At 43.3% G+C, this 23253-nt stretch overlaps 1 protein-coding gene across 23 annotated transcripts in view; it reads left to right on the top strand.

The window, feature by feature from the left end:
- The window catches only part of LOC123758463 (retinoic acid receptor RXR-alpha-B), a 298618-nt gene that overhangs the window by 258306 nt on the left and 17059 nt on the right, over positions 1-23253 (top strand). For 7 of the 23 annotated variants that reach the window (XM_045742907.2, XM_069322697.1, XM_069322693.1 and 4 more), the window contains 5 exons: positions 10225-10351; positions 10665-10883; positions 15943-16123; positions 16460-16603; positions 19436-19639. In XM_045742907.2, coding sequence (XP_045598863.1) covers positions 10239-10351; positions 10665-10883; positions 15943-16123; positions 16460-16603; positions 19436-19639 — 861 coding nt within the window. In that variant the 5' untranslated portion in view covers positions 10225-10238. The remainder of the gene's footprint in view (positions 1-10224; positions 10352-10664; positions 10884-15942; positions 16124-16459; positions 16604-19435; positions 19640-23253) is intronic. The other 16 variants (XM_069322700.1, XM_045742911.2, XM_045742915.2 and 13 more) reach the window with 7 other exon arrangements.

Raw genomic sequence — 23253 nt, 5'->3', positions numbered from 1 at the left:
TGAATAGTGTAGGGCTTAAGACTCCGCCTTTGGGGGTCCCGAGTTCCATATTCATTGTTCTGGAGACTGCACCATTGAAGCAAACCTTGGCTGTCCTTCCTGTGAGGTAGTCTTCAACCCATTTCATGAGTCTCCCCTTGACACCCATGCATGCAAGCTCGTCCAGGATCGCAATCCTCTGTGCTGTCGAAGGCTCTTTTGATGTCAACAAATACAGAGTACGTAGCCATGTCATTAGCCAAGTAATTAACTATACAATTTACTGTACTCCGTCCTTTAACAAATCCATTGACCCCCTCCCCTAACCTGCCTATTTTGTGCAACAGTCGGTTTAGGATGATCCTTTCAAGCATCTTGCAAGTGCATGACACGAGACTGATAGGTCTGTAATTGCCAGGGTCATTGAGCTTCGGTATGGGAACAAGGTAAGGTAATTATCAAAAGAAGGCACCAAACCGGGAAGGCTATGTAGCACCATCAAAGTGCGAAATAATCAGAGGGCGCTAAATATCACCAAGAATGCCAGTACGAGAACAAAAACGCATAAGGCGAACGATATCAAAAGTATCCGATTCACCTAGAATTCTATCGAGGGACAAGTGACTGCGAGGGACGGTCGGAAAGCAAGAGACACGCTCGTCCTGGAAGTCAGGACATTCAACAAGGATATGCACAACTGTAAGAGGGACAACGCAATTCAGACAATAAGGAGCAGGGCGGCGCTCCATTAAGTGACCGTGGGTTAAGCGGGTATGACCAACCCACAGCCGTGCCAAAGCAGTTTCCCACCGCTGGTTACGGTGGCAGGAGGAAGGCCACGGGGACACACTACGTTTGAGAGTACGCAGCTTGTTACTAACCACAGAGGACCAACAACCCTGCCAACGGCCAAGGATGGAAGAATGAATAACAGGATAAAAGTCAGAATAAGGAATACCTTTACGGGAGATGGGACAAGAATGGATAGCTTCCTTAGCGGCAGCATCCACACGCTCATTGAAAGAAACACCAATATGGCTGGGAACCCACCAAAACTCTACTGATTTAAATTTACTAGAAATAAGAAACAGCCAATGTTGAATCTCGATGACCACCGGATGGACAGGATTAAAGGACCCTAGAGCCATGAGGGCACTACGAGAGTCAACTACAACCACAAAGGAGGAATGAAAATGAGAAAGCAAGAGACGGAGAGCATAGAGAATAGCATAAAGTTCTGCCGTAAAGACGCTAGCCTCCGAAGGGAGGCGACACATATAAGTACGGTCAGGAAAAACAACAGAGTAGCCAACACCGTCCGCAGACTTAGACCCATCAGTGAAGATGGAAATAGAGTGGGAGTGCGAAGAAAAGTGCTCAAGGGAGAGGCTTTTCAGAATTGTAGGAGGGGTAAAGGCTTTAGTAATACAAGTCAAGGACGTACAAAACTTGGGAAGGGGACTCTCCACGGAGGCAAGGAAGGAACAATATGAGGAGAAACATTAGAAATATGAACAGAAAGAGAATCCTGTAAGCGAGATAACCGGACAGAAAGAGAGAGACGATGAAGAGGAACAGGAGCTACAGGAGGAGGAAAAGTCAAAGCACGACAGAGGCGAGAGGAAGGATGTTGTAAGGACCGCGCAAGATAGCGAAGACAGTAGCGATCACGGCGGTCCTGAAGAGAGAGAAAGCCAGTGTCAACATACAAACTGAAGGCAGGAGTCGAACGAAAGGCACCAGAACTGAGGCGCAACCCAGTATGGTGTAAAGCATCAAGACGGCGAAGAGTAGAAGGAGAAGCAGAAGAGTATGCAGGGCAACCATAATTGAGTTTAGACAGGACAAGAGAGGAATGCAAATAGAGGAGCGTGCGCCTATCCGCTCACCAAAAAGTATGGGACAAAACCTTAAGTAGGTTAAGGGCCTTAGAACATTCAACTCGGAGGTAAGAGATATGGGCTGACCAAGACAAACGAGTGTCAAAGACTAACTCCAAAAGCTTCATGGAATCCCTGTACACAAGGGGATGACCATAAAGCGACAAAGAGGGACGAAGAACTACATGCTTCCGAGTAAAAGTCATAGCACAAGTCTTAGACGCAGAGAACTTGAAGCCATGATCGGTGGCCCAAGACGACACGGCATTAATCGCAAGTTGAAGCCGCCGTTGAAGGAGAGGGGAATCATCACCCCGACAGCAAAGGGTAAGATCATCGACATAGAGAGCAGAGAGCAGAGAAGACACCAGAAGGAAGAGAGGAAAGAAGACCATTGAGGGCAACTAGAAAAAGAGTAGTGCTCAGAACACTACCCTGGGGCACACCCTCATACTGCTGAAAAGGGGCAGAGAGAGCGGTACCAAGCCGCACACGAAAGGAACGACGAGAGAGGAAGCTCTGGAGGAAGAGAGGGAGGTTCCCACGAAGGCCAAAAGAATGAAGTTGAGACAGAATATGATACCGCCAGGTAGTGTCGTAAGCCTTTTCCAGGTCAAAAAGGACAGCAACAACGGAGGTCTTCGCAGCAAAAGCAGTACGAATATAGACCTCCAAGTTCACCAGGACATCCAATGTGCTGCGGCACTTGCGGAAACCAAATTGAGAAGGGGATCTGTTCTAAAACCTTAAAGCATAAAGAGGAACTTATGTTCCTTGGGGGCCGGGCCTATTTGTGCCACTAACTCTGATACATCTTGAGTCTAACTGCTGGCCCTTCCCTTTAATACTTGATACTCCCCATAACAGCAACTAAATTCATAACAAGAACCAATTTAATTTATAAAAAATTTCTTCTGGGATTTGGTATTCCGTGAACCAGTCACTCATCCTGTTTATGAAGTGCGGCCTCATATCTGGTCCCAGTGATAACCTTTTTCTTTTATTTGTCTCTTTCCTTCTCTTGCTCATGTCGACGGTGGTAATCAGTGCCCAATGGTCACTACACAAACTGTGCACAATGTGTGTACTGGCATCCGTGTCCTGTACATTCAGCAGGAGAGCATAGTCTAATCTTCCTCCTCTGAGGTGAGTCGGCTGTTCATCACCCAGGACTCTAAGGTTTTCACTTCCCCTGACAAAGAGTGACAGTTTCCGTCCATTGACATTGGGCTGATGACAGTTGGCACCAAAGTGTGGGTGTCTGGCATTCAGGTCACCGACCAGCAGGGTAGGTTCTCCATTAACAAACTCAGGCAGTGTGTCAAGGTCAAGTTTACTCTGTGGCACATATAGGTTGATTATATGTAGAGCATTATTGTTTAAGTGAAGGGTTACTCCCAGTGATTCAAACTCATCGCCCATGTGCAGGTCATCAGTAATCTGTGCAGCAGACATCTAGATGTTACCGCTGCTAGGCTTAGGCTCGGCTACAAGTACCTCTGGCAGGTACTTGTAGCCGAGCACCGCTTGGTGGGTGGACAACCTGTCCTCTTAAAAATAACGTCGCTTTTGGCCGTTTACCAGTATGGCCGAAAGTGGACCTAATTTGAAAATTAAAAAATATGAAAATAAATTTTGGATTTTTTTCAACAACAGTAAGTTAAGGGTCCGCTGGTAGGTTAGGTGGGCAGGAAATTCTCATAAAGTTTCAAAACGTTATAAAAAACGTTAAGTGAAAGTTTCAGTGACGTTATTTTTAAGAGGAGGGGTTGGCGGCGGTGATGGCGCACCTGGTACAAGCGGGTAATTACCATAATTCCCATAAGTGTGACAGTGACAGGAGTGACATCCGGAGCGGCGCCCACACCCGCTAATTACTCACACCCACAACCCCCTCCTCCCTCCACTATAGTCCCGCCCCCCTCTCCCGCCCCCTAGCCCCGCCCCTAGCTCCCCCTCCCGCCACAGGTGAGGGGTGAGGGAGGTGGTATTGGTGACGTGTGGTCCTGGTGTACCACAACGTACTGGAGTGAACGATATGGAAGAAAATGCAGAATAGAACCAGTGAAGAGCAGAGGTGCCATAGGCACAATCAGAGAACACTGTATAAACATCAGAGGTCCAGTGAAGAGCAGAGGTGCCATAGGCACAATCAGAGAACACTGTATAAACATCAGAGGTCCACGGTTGTTAAACGTCCTCCCAGCGACTATAAGAAATATTGCCGGAACAACCGTGGACATCTTCAAGAGAAAACTAGATAGTTTTCTAAGAGAAGTTCCGGATCAACCGGGCTGTGGTGGGTATGTGGGCCTGCGGGCCGCTCCAAGCAACAGCCTGGTGGACCAAACTCTCACAAGTCAAGCCTGGCCTCGGACCGGGCTTGGGCAGTAGAACAACTCCCAGAACCCCATCAACCAGGTATATGTGGGCCTGCGGGCCGCTCCAAGCAACAGCCTGGTGGACCAAACTCTCACAAGTCAAGCCTGGCCTCGGGCCGGGCTTGGGCAGTAGAACAGCTCCCAGAACCCCATCAACCAGGTATATGTGGGCCTGCGGGCCGCTCCTAGCAACAGCCTGGTGGACCAAACTCTCACAAGTCAAGCCTGGCCTCGGGCCGGGCTTGGGCAGTAGAACAACTCCCAGAACCCCATCAACCAGGTATCAACCCTTCCCCTCTTGCTGTGAGTGGAGGTGGTTGTGGTGTGGTGACGTGGGTGGAGGTGGTGGAGGTGGTTGTGGTGACAGTGGGTGGTGGAGGTGGTTGTGGTGACAGTGGGTGGAGGTGGTTGTGGTGACAGTGACGGTGACAGCGTGCTCAAGGTCTACCAGTTGTCTCGTTACCATTGTTTCATTACTGTGAAGGTGCCCCCCCCACACACACTGTCGAGGTCTCTTCCATCACATTCTATGCTACCAAGGTCACCCCCTCTCCCCCATACAGTGTGAAGGTCACCCCCTCCCCCCATACACAGTACCAAGGTCACCTCCCCATACACAGTACCAAGGTCACCTCCCCCATACACAGTACCAAGGTCACCTCCCCCATACACAGTACCAAGGTCACCTCCCCCATGCACAGTATCAAGGTCACCCCCTCCCCCCATACACAGTACCAAGGTCACCTCCCCCATACACAGTATCAAGGTCACCTCCCCCATACACAGTATCAAGGTCACCTCCCCCATACACAGTTTACAATGGTATGTGATAAATGTGACCATGGAGTGGTAGACACTAGAACGATGTCAATAAGAATAGCAGGTTAAGTAGGGCGAAGAATATTCAGCTGTCTGTCAAAGAGAACACAGTAACAGTCAATCAAATAATAATTAGTTTAAGTACAGTGAAAATATCTGTACCTCAGGGCACAGTCCTTGCATCACTGCTCTGTACCTCAGGGCACAGTCCTTGCATCACTGCTCTGTACCTCAGGGCACAGTCCTTGCATCACTGCTCTGTACCTCAGGGCACAGTCCTTGCATCACTGCTCTGTACCCCAGGGCACAGTCCTTGCATCACTGCTCTGTACCTCAGGGCACAGTCCTTGCACCACTGCTCTGTACCTCAGGGCACAGTCCTTGCATCACTGCTCTGTACCTCAGGGCACAGTCCTTGCACCACTGCTCTGTACCTCAGGGCACAGTCCTTGCACCAATGCTCTGTATCTCAGGGCACAGTCCGTGCATCACTGCTCTGTACCTCAGGGCACAGTCCTTGCATCACTGCTCTGTACCTCAGGGCACAGTCCTTGCATCACTGCTCTGTACCTCAGGGCACAGTCCTTGCATCACTGCTTTGTACCTCAGGGCACAGTCCTTGCATCACTGCTCTGTACCTCAGGGCACAGTCCTTGCATCACTGCTCTGTACCTCAGGGCACAGTCCTTGCACCAATGCTCTGTACCTCAGGGCACAGTCCTTGCATCACTGCTCTGTACCTCAGGGCACAGTCCTTGCATCACTGCTCTGTACCTCAGGGCACAGTCCTTGCATCACTGCTCTGTACCTCAGGGCACAGTCCTTGCATCACTGCTCTGTACCTCGGGGCACAGTCCTTGCATCACTGCTCTGTACCCCAGGGTACAGTCCTTGTACCACTGCTCTGTACCTCAGGGCACAGTCCTTGCATCACTGCTCTGTACCTCAGGGCACAGTCCTTGTACCACTGCTCTGTACCTCAGGGCACAGTCCTTGCATCACTGCTCTGTACCTCAGGGCACAGTCCTTGCATCACTGCTTTGTACCTCAGGGCACAGTCCTTGCATCACTGCTTTGTACCTCAGGGGCACAGTCCTTGCACCACTGCTTTTCATTATTCTCATATCAGATATAGACAAAAATACAAGTCACAGCTTCGTATCATCTTTTGTAGATAACACAAAAATCAGCATGGAATTTACTTCTGTTGAAGACATTGAAAAACTACAAGCAGATATTAATAAAGTTTTCAACTGGGCAGCAGAAAATAACATGATGTTTAACAGTGATAAGTTCCAGTTACTTTGGCATGGTAAAAATTAAGACATTAAGCAAAATACAAGTTACAAAACACAATGAAATCTGTGTATATTAGGGAAAGCAACATGTAAAGAATCTGGGAATAATGATGTCTAACGACCTAACGTTTAGGGAGCATAACCAAGGAAATATTGCGTCAGTTCGAAAAATGATCGGATGGATTACGAGAACTTTCAAATCCAGGGATCCCATCACAATGGTTGTACTCTTCAAATCACTTGTGCTGTCCTGGCTTGAGTACTGCTCAGTACTCACTTTCCCCTTCAAAACAGGAGAAATTGCCGAAATTGAAGGAATTCAAAGAACATATACAGTACGGCATACATATAGACACGATAAAGCACCTTAACTATTGGGACTGTTTCAAAGCTCTCAAAATATACTCTCTAGAAAGGAGACAAGAGAGATCCCAAATCATATATACATGGCAAATACTGGAAGACGAGGTTAAAATTTGCACTAAAACAACAAACTAGAGTGGCACATATGGAAGAAAATGTGGAATAGGGCCAGTCAAGAGCAGGGGTGCCATAGGCACAATACAAGAAAGCTGTATAAACATCAGAGGTCCACGGTTGTTCAACACCCCTCTCAGCAGGAATAAGAAACATTGCCGGAACAACAGTGGAAATCGTCAAGAAAAAAGTGGACAGTTGTCTGCAAGAAGTGCCGGACCAGCCGGGCTGTAATGGATATGTAGGCCTGGGGTCCACTTGAAGCAACAGCCTGGTGGACCAAGCTCACAAGTCAAGCCTTGCCTGGGGCCTGGGCTTGTTGTGTAGAACTCCCAGAACCCCCATCCAGGTATAGAAGCAAGGTCACCTCTAGCCTCCATATACAGTGTGACATCCTTTCACCCCACCGTGGGTTTTCTCCCACATACCTTACACCATTAATTTGACGTTGTGCACCAGTTAAGATGCTTCGCACCATTACTCTGGCGCACACCACAACAGATTTATTGATGAAGATTAAGCCACCCAATAGGTGGCATGGGCATGAATACCCCGTAAGTGGTAGATTTCTTGGAGTGAACGTGATCTTTGGTTGTAAAAGGATATACTTTGTGCTGCGCTCGCATTTAAATCGTCAGTCCTTACTATGTGGCTGGTATCGCGGGGGAGGATACTGCTTGACAGTATTTATGAGGGTGTCCAGCTCCAGGACACAACACACACAATGACGTCACATATTCCTTTATATATATATATATACTGTATACCCCCCCCCCCCCCCCCCCGACGAGGCCACCACACTTGTGTGTCATAGTTGGTGTGGGTAAGTCTTTAGGAACAAAACATGTAGGAAATACCGGCAGATCCTATTTACACCTGATTCTTTATTCTATTATGTAAGCTAAATAAGTTATCTGCTGCATTTAAACTTGTGGGGTCTCTTCATTTTCTTTGGTGCACAACAGTGTTTACTTACATCTTCTTTATATCTAAATTTGCACAATTTTATTCCATTGTTTTCAGTTGCATCATAATTCAACCTGTCCTCAGGGAGATCTGCTCAAGGAAATAGTCTGGGAACGACTACATCATTACTGCTGTTATCAACACTATCTGCGGTTAGGTTAAGGTTTTTCTTTACGGGCTCACCATAGCCCGTGCTACATGGAAATTTTGTTCTGAGTAGCTAAATCTAAAACAACAAGGAGTACTTCTACTCCCCAAGCTTGGACCAGGGCCTGATCCAAGCCAACAGGTCCAACAGGCAGTTGCGGAGCAGATCGCATTAGCTACTACAACAAAGTTGATCTGGCACTTCTTTGTGGAATGTGGAATTTTCTCATGAACACATCCACTTTTATACCGGCAATATTTCTTACGTTTAGTTAGAGATCCACGGCTATTCAATACTCTCTGAGTTCTATTACAGTATGCCTATGGCACCTCTGCTCTTTACTGACTATTATGTATTTCTTTCTGCACCTTTCGTTCTAGTATGTTGTGCAAATTTGGGACCTGGCCCTCCAGTATCTTCCATGTACTGTATATATTATTCTATACTGCTCTCATCTTTTTCGCAAAGAGCACATTTTGAGAGTTTTGAGACATTCCCAATAGTGCTTTATCGCAGTGGTCACCAACCGCTGGTCTGCCAGAAAAATCTGGACATTATTTGCATTTTTTGTTTTATTAATAATAAAACAAAAATAATATTAAGAAATTCTTATATTCTGAAGATTTTATTTTATTTGTATATTGTATGTAACATTGTATTTTCTGTTATATTTAATGGCATCAAATAGTTTGACTTTCATAACTATCATTTCTTGTTTGGTTTCAGATTCGACTGCAATAAACCCATAATAAGTTAAAAAAAAAATATTTTGCATTTGGTTAATACTACAAAAGATAATGTAAATGATGATAATAGTAACAACAGTAATGTGTACACTTAACTGTGAGGTGACCAATGGTTCAGAGCCTCCACAGTCCTCGTCACCCACCATTACCAAGAACAGTCCAACTGGAGCCGGAGAGAAGAACAAACTCAAAATATCAAGAAAATATGATTTTGAACTACTTGAAATATGCAATTATTCAAGAACTTGGTAGTGAGCTGCATCATCCATGGCCACTTTGTGTTGTGTTTTTCTGTGAGTTTATCCAGTGATGCCATGAAATTTTCCAAACTCTCAAGACACTGCCAGTCAAAACACCCAGATTTAGTTAGGAAACCACTTAAATATTTTCAAGGAATGCGTGAAAATATGCAAAAGCAAGTAATTGTTTTAACAAAAATAACCGTTGGAGTAAGTTCTTATTAGTGGTCCGTGGCAGGCAATGGAGAGGATTCTATTTTTCCACTGGATGGGGGGGCGGTGTGTAGGACAGACATATCCCTCGCTCAGAGCTTCACCGACATGGAAGCTGAAAAACCGACTATTCTGCATTGGAAGAAAATGCAGAATAGAACCAATGAAGAGCAGGAGTGCCGTGGGCACAATCAGAGAACACAGTATAAACATCAGAGGTCCGCGGTTGTTCAACATTCTCATGGCGAGCATAAGAAATATTGCCGGAACAACCATGGACATCTTCAAGAGAAAACTAGATCATTTTCTCCAAGGAGTGCCGGACCAGCCGGGCTATGGTGGACACGTAGGCCTGCGGGCCATTCCAAGCAACAGCCTGGTGGACCAAACTCTCACAAGTCAAGCCTAGCCTCAGGTGGGACTTGGGGAGTAGAAGAACTCCCAGAACCCCCATCAACCAGGTATATGTGGGCCTGCGGGCCGCTCCAAGCAACAGCCTGGTGGACCAAACTCTCACAAGTCAAGCCTGGCCTTGGGCCGGGCTTGGGGAGTAGAACAACTCCCAGAACCCCATCAACCAGGTATCAACCCTTCCCCAAGCAGATATATGTGGGCCTGCTAATTAGCGGTCCATGGGATCATATTAGTGGTTCGTGGTATGGAAATTATGAATTTAGTGGCTGTGAGATTCACAGGACCGCGGACTTTATCGTATACATGCCGTATATGTTCTCTGTACTCCCTCTACTTCAGTAATCTCTCCTGCTCTGAAGGGGGAAGTATTGAGCAGTACTGAAGGCAGGAAAGCACAAGTGAATTGAATATTAAGCATTGTAGTGGAAGCCCTGTTTATGAAGGTTCTCATAATCCATCATATCATTTTCCTGGCTGATACCATGCTGTATTTGGTCATGTTCACATGAGGTAATAGTACAGTGATGCCATGAGACATCAGATATTGAAACTCTTAACTAAAGGGTTTTCATTAATAAGAACCTCATCCATGAATCTTTAGACTTGAGAAAACCTGGACAATTATGGTGAAGATTCGTGTTAATGGCAACATATATGCTCACAGGTCTGGAAATCGGCATGTCAGGGTCGGTGGAGCGGCAGTCACCCTTGAGCGTGGCGCCCGACACCCTACTCTCCCCCTCCTCCACCTCTACCTTCTCCACCACCAATGGCGGACCAGCCTCCCCAAGGTAGGTCAGCTCTACCATACACACAATCACACTAACCTACCACTCAGGAGACAATTTGTCATTTTTATTTATACTTTCATAATCCATAATTATGAAAGTTTGATCCACTTTGGCTACAAATAAATATTACAGTACATAAACTACATATTCATTTTATTGTATTTAATATTATTACTGTTTTGCCTGTCTCTCTTGTTTAATGACTTTATTTTCATTGCCACCTTTGAATTTATGTCGTCATTTATACGTAACTGTTTGTAAATTAATAGTATGTTATCTGGGTATTCATCATGTGCATAAACTTAACTAAAAGTTTTTCACATTGTGAGTATTCGCCGTGTTCTTTCAGTATATCAACGCCTCCCTTCACCATTGGGTCGAGTGGTAATATGCTCAGTTCCAGCAACAGCAGCAGCAACAGCCTGAGCACCTCACCCAACCAGTACCCTCCCAGTCACCCGTTGTCGGGCTCCAAGCACTTGTGTTCCATCTGCGGCGACCGTGCCTCTGGCAAGCACTATGGCGTCTACAGGTACAGTCACCTCTCTACCCTTCTCTCACACACTCCGTCAAGTCCACTTAAGTCAATTTTATAGTATACAAGTTTCACTTTGTTTTAAGTTTTATTTAATATGCCTGATTGTTAAACGATTTGGCGGGTCGTATTCCAGGGAACATAGGATTAAGGACCTGCCCGAAACGCTATGTGTGCTAGTGGCTGTACAAGAATGTAAGAACTCTTGTATATATAAATATATAAATATAATACATACATTATTCTTCACTGCAGTAATCATACTTTTGCATCAGCATGTACGGTGGACAACAATGTTTAAGTATAATTAATCTACAGTAGTAATATATTTTGGGCAGGCTGTTTACAAATTACATGGAGCACTTAGTAAATATAGCAGTGTAGTGCACAATAGTCACACAATAAACAACCTTTACTTACCAATAGTCAAACATTCCCGTCTTATAATTACCTTCAAGCTATAGTTTTAACCTTTCTGATAGTGTCACCATTGAGCTGGCCACAAAATCCATAACTAGCCCTAGTTTATTATAACAAAAATAGCAAATACGAGAAAACGTATTATTCTCGTTTTATATTCTAAGATATTTAGTCATACATAGATAAGTCATTAATACTCAACCTTAATGAAAGATAAATTAATATGCATAATAACCAATACCATGTAGTCCCTAGTCCTGTCTTCAGTAAGTTCAAGCAATATATCACAGTTGAAACTATCAGTTGGTGGCTCAAACTGCTGTTTTTTTAACAGCTTTGAGAAGCGAGGCCTTGTCGCAGCCCGAGCACATCGGAACACATTGGCAAGATCCAGTTTATCCCTTTCTTGGTTTAATGGCAGTCATGGTAGCCAGCCTCGCAGAAATAGATTGCCACAAATGACATCACGACTTTGAGAACTGTCAGAAAATGTGGAATAAACTGCCAACTGTTCATGGTGAAAGTCTCCATGTATACCGTTACCTTCCCCCTCACCATGTACACTGTTACCTTCTCCCTCACCATATATACTGTTACCTTCCCCCTCACCATGTATACCGTTACCTTCTCCCTCACCATGTACACTGTTACCTTCTCCCTCACCATGTATACTGTTACCTTCCCCCTCACCATGTATACCGTTACCTTCCCCCTCACCATGTACACTGTTACCTTCTCCCTCACCATGTATACTGTTACCTTCCCCCTCACCATGTATACCGTTACTTTCCCCCTCACCATGTACACTGTTACCTTCTCCCTCACCATGTATACTGTTACCTTCCCCCTCACCATGTATACCGTTACCTTCCCCCTCACCATGTACACTGTTACCTTCTCCCTCACCATGTATACTGTTACCTTCCCCCTCACCATGTATACTGTTACCTTCTCCCTCACCATGTATACTGTTACCTTCTCCCTCACCATGTACACTGTTACCTTCTCCCTCACCATGTATACTGTTACCTTCTCCCTCACCATGTACACTGTTACCTTTTCCCTCACCATGTACACTGTTACCTTCTCCCTCACCATGGAGCTTCACTCTTGCTGTGATATAGTTGTCCTGTTTCCACTGTATGAATATGGCAGTTGATGCATTCTCCTCCTGGGGATCCGGATAATGCAAGTGTCTGCTGATAATGATGAGTCAATTACTAACATAAGACCGGTGTCGGTTGACCCAACACTTCCCCTGGTGCCAACACCACAGTTGCACCATACTGCTTCATACTCAACTGTCTACATCACATCACCATATAAAAATGATCTGATATTTTTAACACAATTCCAAGACATCAGGTAATTCAGATAATACCTTTCACTTATGAAGGAGAGATGAGAAATTTCAGGATAGAAAAATTAGAGCAGTAATGAGAGAATCTTAAGAGAATCTTTCTTGAGAGAATTCTTGAGAGAATCTTTCGGGATAAAATGTCATCAGTGGAGTTGTACAAGGTTCAGTACAATATGAGTACCCCAGTAATCTTCATTGACTATATAAATGAGCTGCCTGATGGTATTCGAAGTTGTGTGAATATGTTGATGGAACATTCTAGCTACTAGGAAAGCAAAAGACTTAGATGAATGTTATGCCCCTCAAAATTATCTAAACAAAATAATCAGATGGAGCGACACATGGCATGACAAAGTAGCATAATATTTGACGGTAAAATGCTTTTTAAAAACTTTGACCAGGGTCGAAGGTATTCCATATCTACAGGTTACTACAAAAAATTACCTATTCTACATGGACATTTAATTCACATGAACCCGTCTGAGAACTAAGCCGCACACCAGAAGACGAGATGACGAGGTTTCCTTATCGACTTGATAATGGTCCAGGACGGACCGAAACGTCGCCGTCTCCTCGTCTTCTGGTGTGTGGTTTAGTTCTCATATCTTCAAGCCATGTTATTGCAACTCATCATCTGCATGAACACTTCTCTTATTGGAATACAGCAATAGTACTGTCCAAATTTCTCTTAGACTTAAGTACTGAACTTGGTAACACTATCTATACAATGTATATTTTCAGTCATGTTGCCCTCTTAGTAGTTTAAATAATAATATTCAACAATTTATAAAGTTTATTTTTTATGATTTACTCATAATGCAACACAGTGCTGTAGTTTGTCATAAGATATATTCCCATAGGAGTCTTGGGGTACTTAGTGGGGGGGGGGGGAGGGGCTGTTAACAAGCCACCGGCTTCCTGTCCTTGTCAAGGCCACTGGCGAGGTGGTGGCCCTTGGGTGAATTCGGGTACAGTATTTTTGTCAATTACTATACCTTCGTACAGTGTAACCATATTTAGTTTAACAATAAAATATTGTAACTGCTATCCTGATCTGTTTTTACAGTAGCCATCTTGTTACATAAATTCCAGAGGAAGACATTGAAATTTTTTATATATTTAGTATAATCTTAATTCAAAAAATCCAAATTTTATTGCAATACTGTACAGTATTTGCATGCACATGGCTATTTTTACTTCAAACACAACTGCCTGGTTCTTTTACGTCAACTAGTTTCCCAGCCTGGTACCCTTTTTTGGTAATTACAGTACTCAATTACAATATGCCCTCACATAGCATGATGATTATTTTTTTTTTACAAGAAGGTACATTGAGTTTTGTAACAATTTTGGGGTGGCTATACAATGCATAAATATTAGTACAATGAACAGCTACAAATTCATGAAAATTGATAGTAGTTAAATTACTTGCTTACCTTCTTGCAAAGTCACTAATAGGCAGCGTATTTTAGACAGGTCTAGTGGCTAACAAAACAAATAAAATATACAGTAAGAATTTAGTGATTTTAGCAGTGAAGTGACATACAGTCTTAAAACTCATGTGCTTTAATGGACACTTAAACTAGTGGATATATTTTATAGTTAACATGTAGAGCAGAGCTCCTGTTTTGTTTAAGGTAATGACAATTTAGTACTGTTACTACAGGTTGCATAATGTGGATAAAAGGATGGTGAATTTCTAACAAGGAAATTAAATTCTATTTTAATTTTTAAAAAGTAAATGTTGTTCATTACTTCATCACAATATAAAGGGAGTTCCATATCACAGATACATTAATTTACCTGGTGTTTGCATAGATGTATGTACACAATCAAAAAGTTACAGGGAATTACTTCTTGTGTAATAATATTAATTAGTGCAATTACATCCATCAAGGGAGTGTGTAAAGAGATAGTACAGAAACAAAGTTTTCTAAGTACAGTACAGAAGACTGAGAACATGCAGGCGATGAGTCACAATAACGTGGCTAAATAATGTTGACCAGACCACACACTAGAAGGTGAAGGGACGACGACGTTTCGGTCCGTCCTGGACCATTCTCAAGTCCACTGTGAGACTTGAGAATGGTCCAGGACGGACCGAAACGTCGTCGTCCCTTCACCTTCTAGTGTGTGGTCTGGTCAACAAGACCGAGAACATGTATGGAATACAGTACTGTATGCATATTTAGCATGCCTATAGATTTGAACAGAAGAGTTCTATGTTGCCAAAAGACAATTTCTTATACAGTATAGCTGATTTTTGTCAAGTGATGATGGCTTTGATGCAGTTTGTAGTAGAGAAGCCTTGTGTTATGCCAAGCTATGAGAAGAATATAGAAGTAGTATCAGTCTCCGTGGCATAGTGGTAAGACACTCGCCTGGCGTTCCACGAGCGCTTTGTTCTGGGTTCGTATCCTGGCCGGGGAGGATTTACTGGGCGCAAATCCTTAACTGTTGCCTCTGTTTAACTCAACAGTAAAATGGGATCCTGGTTGTAAAAACAATTCTTCGCGGGGGGTCATATTCCAGGGAACATAGGATCAAGGACTTGCCCGAAATGCTACGCGTACTAGTGGCTGTACAAGAATGTAAGAATGCTTATGTATATATATATACACTCTATATATATATATAAAAAAGTGTTCCAAAGATATTTCAAAGCAAAATTCATTACTCTCATATCAGTAAAACATCTACCACTTTCTAGCTACAAAGATACCGTGTTGTATAAAACAGATTTGTACACTCATTAGTAATGTGAGTAAACATTATCTTTCATGTCATCTTTGAAGCACCTAAGGGTACAACAGAAGTGGTAGAATATATGAAATTTGTTGTGATGAAACAAATGCTGTTTAATATACTTCAAAGTATAAAACATTAATAAAATCGAGGTTAGCTTGCACTGCATGAGTTACAAGAGACAAGGATGTGATAGTAAGACACAATAATATTGCTATACACAAAATAAGCACTACATATACATGCACTGGTATGTGAGTATATGGTCTTTATAAGTACTAAAGTACTTATTATCTTTATAAGTACTAAAGTACTTATTATCTTTATAAGTACTAAAGTACTTATTATCTTTATAAGTACTAAAGTACTTATTATCTTTATAAGTACTAAAGTACTTATAAAGTACTGTATATGGTCTACTCTACATTACTGACTTTTAAAAAGACATTTACAGTAACAAAGTACTTTATTCATTACTGTATATTTATGGCTTTAACATTGAGCTTAATATTATTTTCACACATTTTACAGCTGTGAGGGCTGCAAAGGATTTTTCAAACGAACAGTTCGCAAAGACCTAACTTATGCCTGTCGAGAGGACAGATCCTGCACCATTGACAAGAGACAAAGGAACCGATGCCAGTATTGCCGATACCAGAAATGTTTATCCATGGGCATGAAGAGAGAAGCGGTCCAGGTAGGGGCAGTAGAGGTGGGCTTGGTTGTTCTGCACTGGGCAGACATCCTTAACTTTCTGTTGTCTGCATGATTGTTGTATACACGATGATGGATTGGGAGCCTTAGACTCAATACAAATTAGAGTGATTGAAATTATGAAACAAAATTGACATAAGCTCTCCATCCATCATAGAAAAATGTATGATAAAGTCCTTTCACACTGGCCATGAATGCAAGCCATAATTCTCAAAGGATACGCACTAAATGTGCTTTTGATGAACGTGGCCGCTGTAATAGACTTTATCATCGGATTTTATATCTGAATACAGTTTTATTTGTTGTAACAATTGTGTTTCTTCATGACTTTCAGGAGGAGCGCCAACGTACAAAAGGAGACAAAGGAGACGGCGACACAGAATCATCATGTGGAGGCATCTCGGATATGCCAATTGCAAGTATCCGTGAGGCAGAACTCAGCGTTGAACATACAAATGAGCATCCACTTGACCAAGGGGTAAGCTTTCATATTTATATCATGTGAAATTATTCAGGTATTATTTACAGTAACATTGAAGTTTATTTATTTACAATAATGGGGAAAATGGATGGAGAAAAATGGATGGGTATACTGTATTAAGGGTTTGAACCTTACCCAATAATATATACATTATTATCGTAAGAGTCCATATTACAGTTAGATACTGTGTCTTCATCTGGGGTTAATCTATGCATTAAATTACCTAACATTACACATGCAGGAGAAAGCGGCAAACCTGTATTTAAAACAAAAGTTTGTCCTGGTATTCACACCACACACAATGCATATTACACAAGTATTGTATTACTTAGAAAACAGTATGAGACAAAAAATGTAATGTTTCTATCACATGAATTCTCCCTAACTTCCCAGTAGTCCTAGCTGTCACCTCAACAAACTAGTTTAGAGACCATTTCTTCCAGTAGTAGCTAATACAATCCTTGTAGAGAGAGAGCTTAGTGAAAAATCATGTACTACAGTATCAAAGGGGGGCCGGTCGGCCGAGCGGACAGCACGCTGGACTAGTGATCCTGTGGTTCTGGGTTCGATCCCAGGCGCTGGTGAGAAACAATAGGCAGAGTTTCTTTCACCCTATGCCCCTGTTACCTAGCAGTAAAATAGGTACCTGGGTGTTAGTCAGCTGTCACGGGCTGCTTCCTGGGGGTGGAGGCCTGGTCGAGGACTGGGCCGCAGGGACACTAAAAAGCGCCAAAATCATCTCAAGATAACCTCAAGATAACCATCATACTATTGTACCACACAAAATGGTACACCTTGTCTACCACTTTGATAGCAAAGAAAATACCTGGAAGTAGTAAAAAGTCCAGTATGGGCTCACCAAGTGAATTCTGGAGACTTTAATAAATCAATGGTTGCCTTGGGAGATAGTGTGTGGTAGGGTATGGTGTTCATGGTAGATATGGTGTGGTGGGAGACGTCTGACCGAGGAGTTATAATGTGGCTGGGCAGGGAACGTGAAGTGTAATGTGGCTGGAGGGGGGGGGGGGGGTGACCTGGGCAGTATAATATAGTATGGGTTGGTGGTCTCTGGAAGCACCACACAGTGTACCTAAATGTACCCGTAGTGTTGCCTAAATGAATTACAATATAATGGAATTAGGGCACAAGTCTTCCTGGACTGCCTTTCAATAATTATCATCTTCAGTTTTAAACATTTTATATCCAGGAAAATCTTTAGAAATCTTCAACATTAGTTTTCAAACAGAAATGAACATGGCTAAGGAAGGTGAGGTGGATAATATTGTTGACGGCACGTGTGACCAAACCATTTTGTCCAAGCTTTTTTTTACATTAAGGGTTATTTGCAGGTATTATCTCAACATAAAAAAAGCTAGTTAGATTTGGTACATAGATTTTGTACATCATAGTACAAAAATATATGGTGAATATTTTATTGGAATTTTCATTTCGGATAACTAATGAACATGGCGAATCACTTCAAATTTACACCATATGTTTATGTGCTTACGCCATATGTTTATGTGCTTACACCATATGTTTATATGGTGTAAGATTGTTAAATGTAATGTTACAATTTGAACAATTTTGGGCTCATTGTCATAATTTTCGTAACAAATTATAGTTTACTTAGTGAGGCTAAAAGTTTCCTTTTGGCTAATATGCCAAAACTGATATAGTTGAATTACATCATATTTGGTGCACATTGGTCGTGGAAAATGTCTGAGGATGTATGATATATTCCTTGTGTGTTTCACAGCCACAGTTTTTATTTTTTAATTAAAGTTTTTTGGGGTCAATGTCAATAATTTATTCAGTTTGTATAAAGTGTCATTGAGCTTTGAGTGAAGGATTATCCTGTATTGGGATGCAAAAGTGTGGCCACAAAAGAAACATTTCTAAGCAGCCTTATCTAAATGCACTCTCCTTGCCTTTTGTATTCCACCTCATGTCCTCGTGGAACCTTTCCTGCGTATAATCCTACGTTTCACCTTTCCAGACTATTGGACGTGTACTAATCTTACTAACTCCTACTTCATTCTTTTATATTCTTGCAATCACATCATATCTCACCCTCTTCCTTCGTCTTAATGATCACAATGAATTTTTTTTTATACTACCAACTCACACCTTATACTCTTGTCCTCTGCCATCCTGCATCTTCCATACATTTACCCCTATAATTGTATTGATGTGCAGCTTTCCAACCCCTCTAGTGGCAGTTTTGGGAACTGCCACGCACTGACAAAATGTCCACGTTAACAAACGTGTGCACCAACAAAAATGCACTGCTAATGATATCATCATCTCCAGTTCAGTGGAATTCCATGGAAGTGGTCTCAAAACCACTCATTAATTTTTAAGCTTTATGTGGACGTCATAACTATCATGGAAGCAAAAGCTGAGAAATCTGGATAAATACCATATAGCCAAATCTAGAGAACTCCCATGACAAAAATAATTGTATTAAAGGCAATGCTTGCTTGAGTAACCCAGAGTATGAAGAGCAAGTTAAACCATCAGTAACCTCTAGCAGCACAAGTGCACTCAATAGTCTAGTTGTTGATGTGTTAAAAAAATAAAAAATAAAATATGGCCTATGAAACTATCTCCCATAATACAAGAATTTAAAAAGGCAGAAATATATACACAGCATTAATGAAGATCTGTGTTCTCAGAATGTCAGTGGGGCAATCTAAACATTCCATACTAAAGGAAATGAAGATTGGCAAGACAGCTGCCTTTAACCACTTCACAACTCATTATTAAGAAAGCAGACCCAGAAGACCCCCACAAAGGCAACACTTTACTGCTCTTCAAACCCCACAGAATCAAGATGAACCCGCCCGATCTACGTCCCCATCGAGCCCAGCGATGACCACTCTCTCTCCTTCCTGTCTTCAGCCCATCTTGCCAGCAGATGTGACCATGGGCACTACCCTGGGGGGAGGGAGGGGAGATGATGCAGTGAGGGGTGTTGGCCACAAGTTTCCAGCCCAAGCTTACAACACCAACTATCAGAGAGGCAACCAGGCAAGAATCAAATACCAGAATATTACACCAAGCTCACAAATTGAAAACTGCCTACCACTGAAATATTTTTGGAATCCTCTTAAAGTTCTACCTTTAAATCAATGTTTATGATTCTCTCTTGTTAATTAGTAATCCAGTTTATCAGAGCTACAGAATAATGCTTCTGTTGTTCATTTACATTACCTTGAAATCATGGACTACAATTGATTAATACTACTAATGATAAGGTCAATCAATTCAAAATTTTTTATATTAATATTTTATATGATTTGTCCATAAACATGCTATTCTTCAGGACGCTAACAGCCAGTCTCTCAAAAATCAGCCCTTTAATCTATCTTTTAACATACTGTATATAACATGGCAACACTTACAGCAATTTTCCCAACAAGACTGACCCAAATTGATTAAATTGGTTATGTTAAAATGCAGCTCGCACAAACCATTTGCTACTATCAAAAAATTATAATGTCAAAATTCATAAATTATTTTGACACCAGGGGTTTGGCATTTAAATAAAGCAGCACCTCACAGCATTAGTGATGCTACATCTCCAATTTATAGAGTAATGCACGGAATATCTCAATAAATTAATAAAATGTGCCCAATGCCCTTTTTCTGATGAGCTGCCAGTAGCTCGTAGTGTAACTCTGGTACCATCAAGCCTTAGCTAATCACACCAAACCTCCGACACTCGTCCTTACTGCAAGCCACAACCTGAATGTAGCTTAGGGAGCTACTAAGAGATCCCTCTTAGAAAAAAAAATACATCATTTGTAAAATTTATCATCACACAATCAAGAAATCCAATTTATGATAAGACTCCAACACTTGCATTTTCAGCTATAGTAAAACTAGTACCTGTACTGTAATTAAATTTAAATAAGTTTGGTGACGTTCACACTGACTTAGTAGTACAGTAACATAAAAATGACTTCAATGCCCAATGCTGTTCCACAGCCTTTACCCACTCTAACAAGAATGACAGCATTCAGCAATACCTTAATGTTGACAAATTCTCCTCCAGGGCTGTTATATACACGCTTCTTTATTCTTTTCAATATTTTCCATTTTCAGTTTGGTCCATGAGATATGCACCAAGCACACCACTAAAAATCAAAAATAGTATACAGTAAATGCTAGTACACTCATATCGAGACTTCTGTGTACTGTATATGCTTATAAAACAAAATTGGAAGATGTCCACTTAACAAGATCTATGAATGCAGTTTAAGGGGGGGGGGGGGAGACCCTGTGTTGAATATAATGAAACAAGCCTTAGAGGTAAACAAGCCTTAAAGCTACCCCCACTGATATAGTACTATCCTATTTGGGGTCATCAGAGTTCTTGTTGCCTACCAGGGACCACGAACCAGAACCTGGCCCCCTCAGAGAGGAGCAGGGAGCAATGGGTTACGAGCACTTTACATGTAAAGTATAGCATACTTGCCATCGACAATGGAAGGTGCCCAGAAACGTAGGCAAAACAAAACAGACCACTGGTTGAAAAATGTGACCTACATTCTCCAAAGAGCAAAAGAACTCACCCATTAAGAAAACAAACAAGCAACACTTTTTTCAACTGGCCCCCAGCTCATAAGCTCCACCCCCCCCCCCTTTCTGCGGGCGGAGGGGGGAACAAGCTCGGGTGAGCCCGGCTACCCATCCTCCAGTTCTTGATTGATGAAAGCTGCCAACTGGAGGGAGGGAGGGATGGGGGCTCAGGGAGCCTCCGTAGCTCACACAGAAACTGGCGTTTCATTACATTCAATGCTGGTTTTCTGTGGGGAGCCCCGTCGGCTCCCTCTCCCGCTTACACACACAGAAGGAAAAACAAGGACTTACCAGGGAGGCAACAGCACCACAGGTCTCAATGCAAGTAAGACACAGACGGCCGTGACAGGTGCCCCAAAGCAACACAAGGCTGTAGAGGGCCTGGACATTCATGATATATCTGGCGGCCAGGACCCTGTTCAACCTTCAAAACCCCTGCACCCAAATATCATCCAAAGACATATTGCCAAAGACAGCCATAAGAGTGGCATGCTTCCTAACATCATGGGCACGAAGGTAGACCACAGATTGGCTAGACTTAATGACACTGTGGACAACCTGAGACACACAAGCCTTGGAACAGGAGAACCAGGGAAACTACATCAACCCAAAGCGTGTCCACCGACACAGAACTGGTGGCCCGCAGGTACAGTAGTTGCGTACAGCAGCCACCAGACAACATGCGATGCACTCCTGGCCTAACCAACCAAGCATCTACAACCAATGGACCCCTCTCGAAGCCCGCCATCTCATTCTTCACCAGAAAAGAAGAAGGTTGCAAACGAACAAAATGACTCCCAGGACCAATCATGAACCAAAGGGGCCACTACAAATTGAGAAGAAATTAAGGAAAGAACTCGGTCCAAGGATCAAGAAGGTCAGGTGCATGAACAGGCTGGAGGTGAAAAAATGTATAAGAAAGATTGCAGAATGGAGGGCCAGTGACATCCACCCCAAACTCTAGTTGCAGGGGCTCCACCAACATCACATGATAAGAAGCGACAGTATTCAGCATGATATGCCACTCCAAGAAAAGTCAAGAGAGAAATGACATACAACTCCGTCTGACATTGACTAAACCCGATGAAGGGAAAGAAAATGGCGGAAAGCCCGCCAAGAAACTTCGTACTGTCACTGAGAAGAAGACTGCAGGTGGGACACCATCAAAGAAGCCACCTGATCACTATACAAATGGCGATACACCCGCATCAGAAATACCAGACGCGTATTACAGAGGAGGAGAAGAGCGAACCGGCAAGGAACCTCACCAGCCCCACCAGCCCGGCGGAGCCACGGAAAAATGCCTGGGTTTGGACACCAAGCAAGCAGTGCCTGAAACCAAGGCTGGGCTGGACACCATGGGGCCAGGAGAAGAACTCTCACCCGATAGGATTCCAGCCGAGCAAGAACTTGGAGCAACAGCAGGACTTGGGGAAAAAAGTTACAGGAATCCCCACAGTGTCCAGTCCTGCCGTTGGGGAATGACGTCATGTTCAACGGGAGACGCCGAGACCACGCTGACGTGAAGAAGTCCACCTCCGGGTGCCCATACATCCGGCAAAGCCAAAGGAAAGAAGCGGCCTCGACCGTCCACTCCATGGAAAGAGGAATGAAGCGAGACAGGCCACCTGCCAGGACGTTTGACACTTCTCAAATGTGAACGGCACGGAGAGCTAAACCCTGTGAACTCAGCAGACGAGCTACATGTAGCGACGAGCTCCAAAGAAACCCTGCCAGTCGAGACGCTGAACTATGGGGAAGCAGTCCGAATGGTGTCGGAGCCCCGAGAAACCAAATCTGCCTCAACACCTGCCACACAGCCGCAAACTCCCGCACTATGCTGTGAGCCCGGCGAAAGGACAGCTGCCAACATTCCTGGCAAGACTGGTGAGCACTGGTCACAAATCCCCAACCGACAGACAAGGCGGCTGTGAACACATTCAGCAAGGGAAGAGGAAGGCGCCACAGCACCAAACCCTGAAAACCTGAATAGGAAGTCGGTGATGCAGCAACCGGCACAAAGACACTGGGGGGAGGGGACGAACCCAACAATCGTGAGA

This window comes from Procambarus clarkii, chromosome 11, assembly GCF_040958095.1.
Source record: "Procambarus clarkii isolate CNS0578487 chromosome 11, FALCON_Pclarkii_2.0, whole genome shotgun sequence".
NCBI lineage: Eukaryota > Metazoa > Arthropoda > Malacostraca > Decapoda > Cambaridae > Procambarus > Procambarus clarkii.
This window is presented reverse-complemented; position numbering and strand designations above follow the sequence as displayed.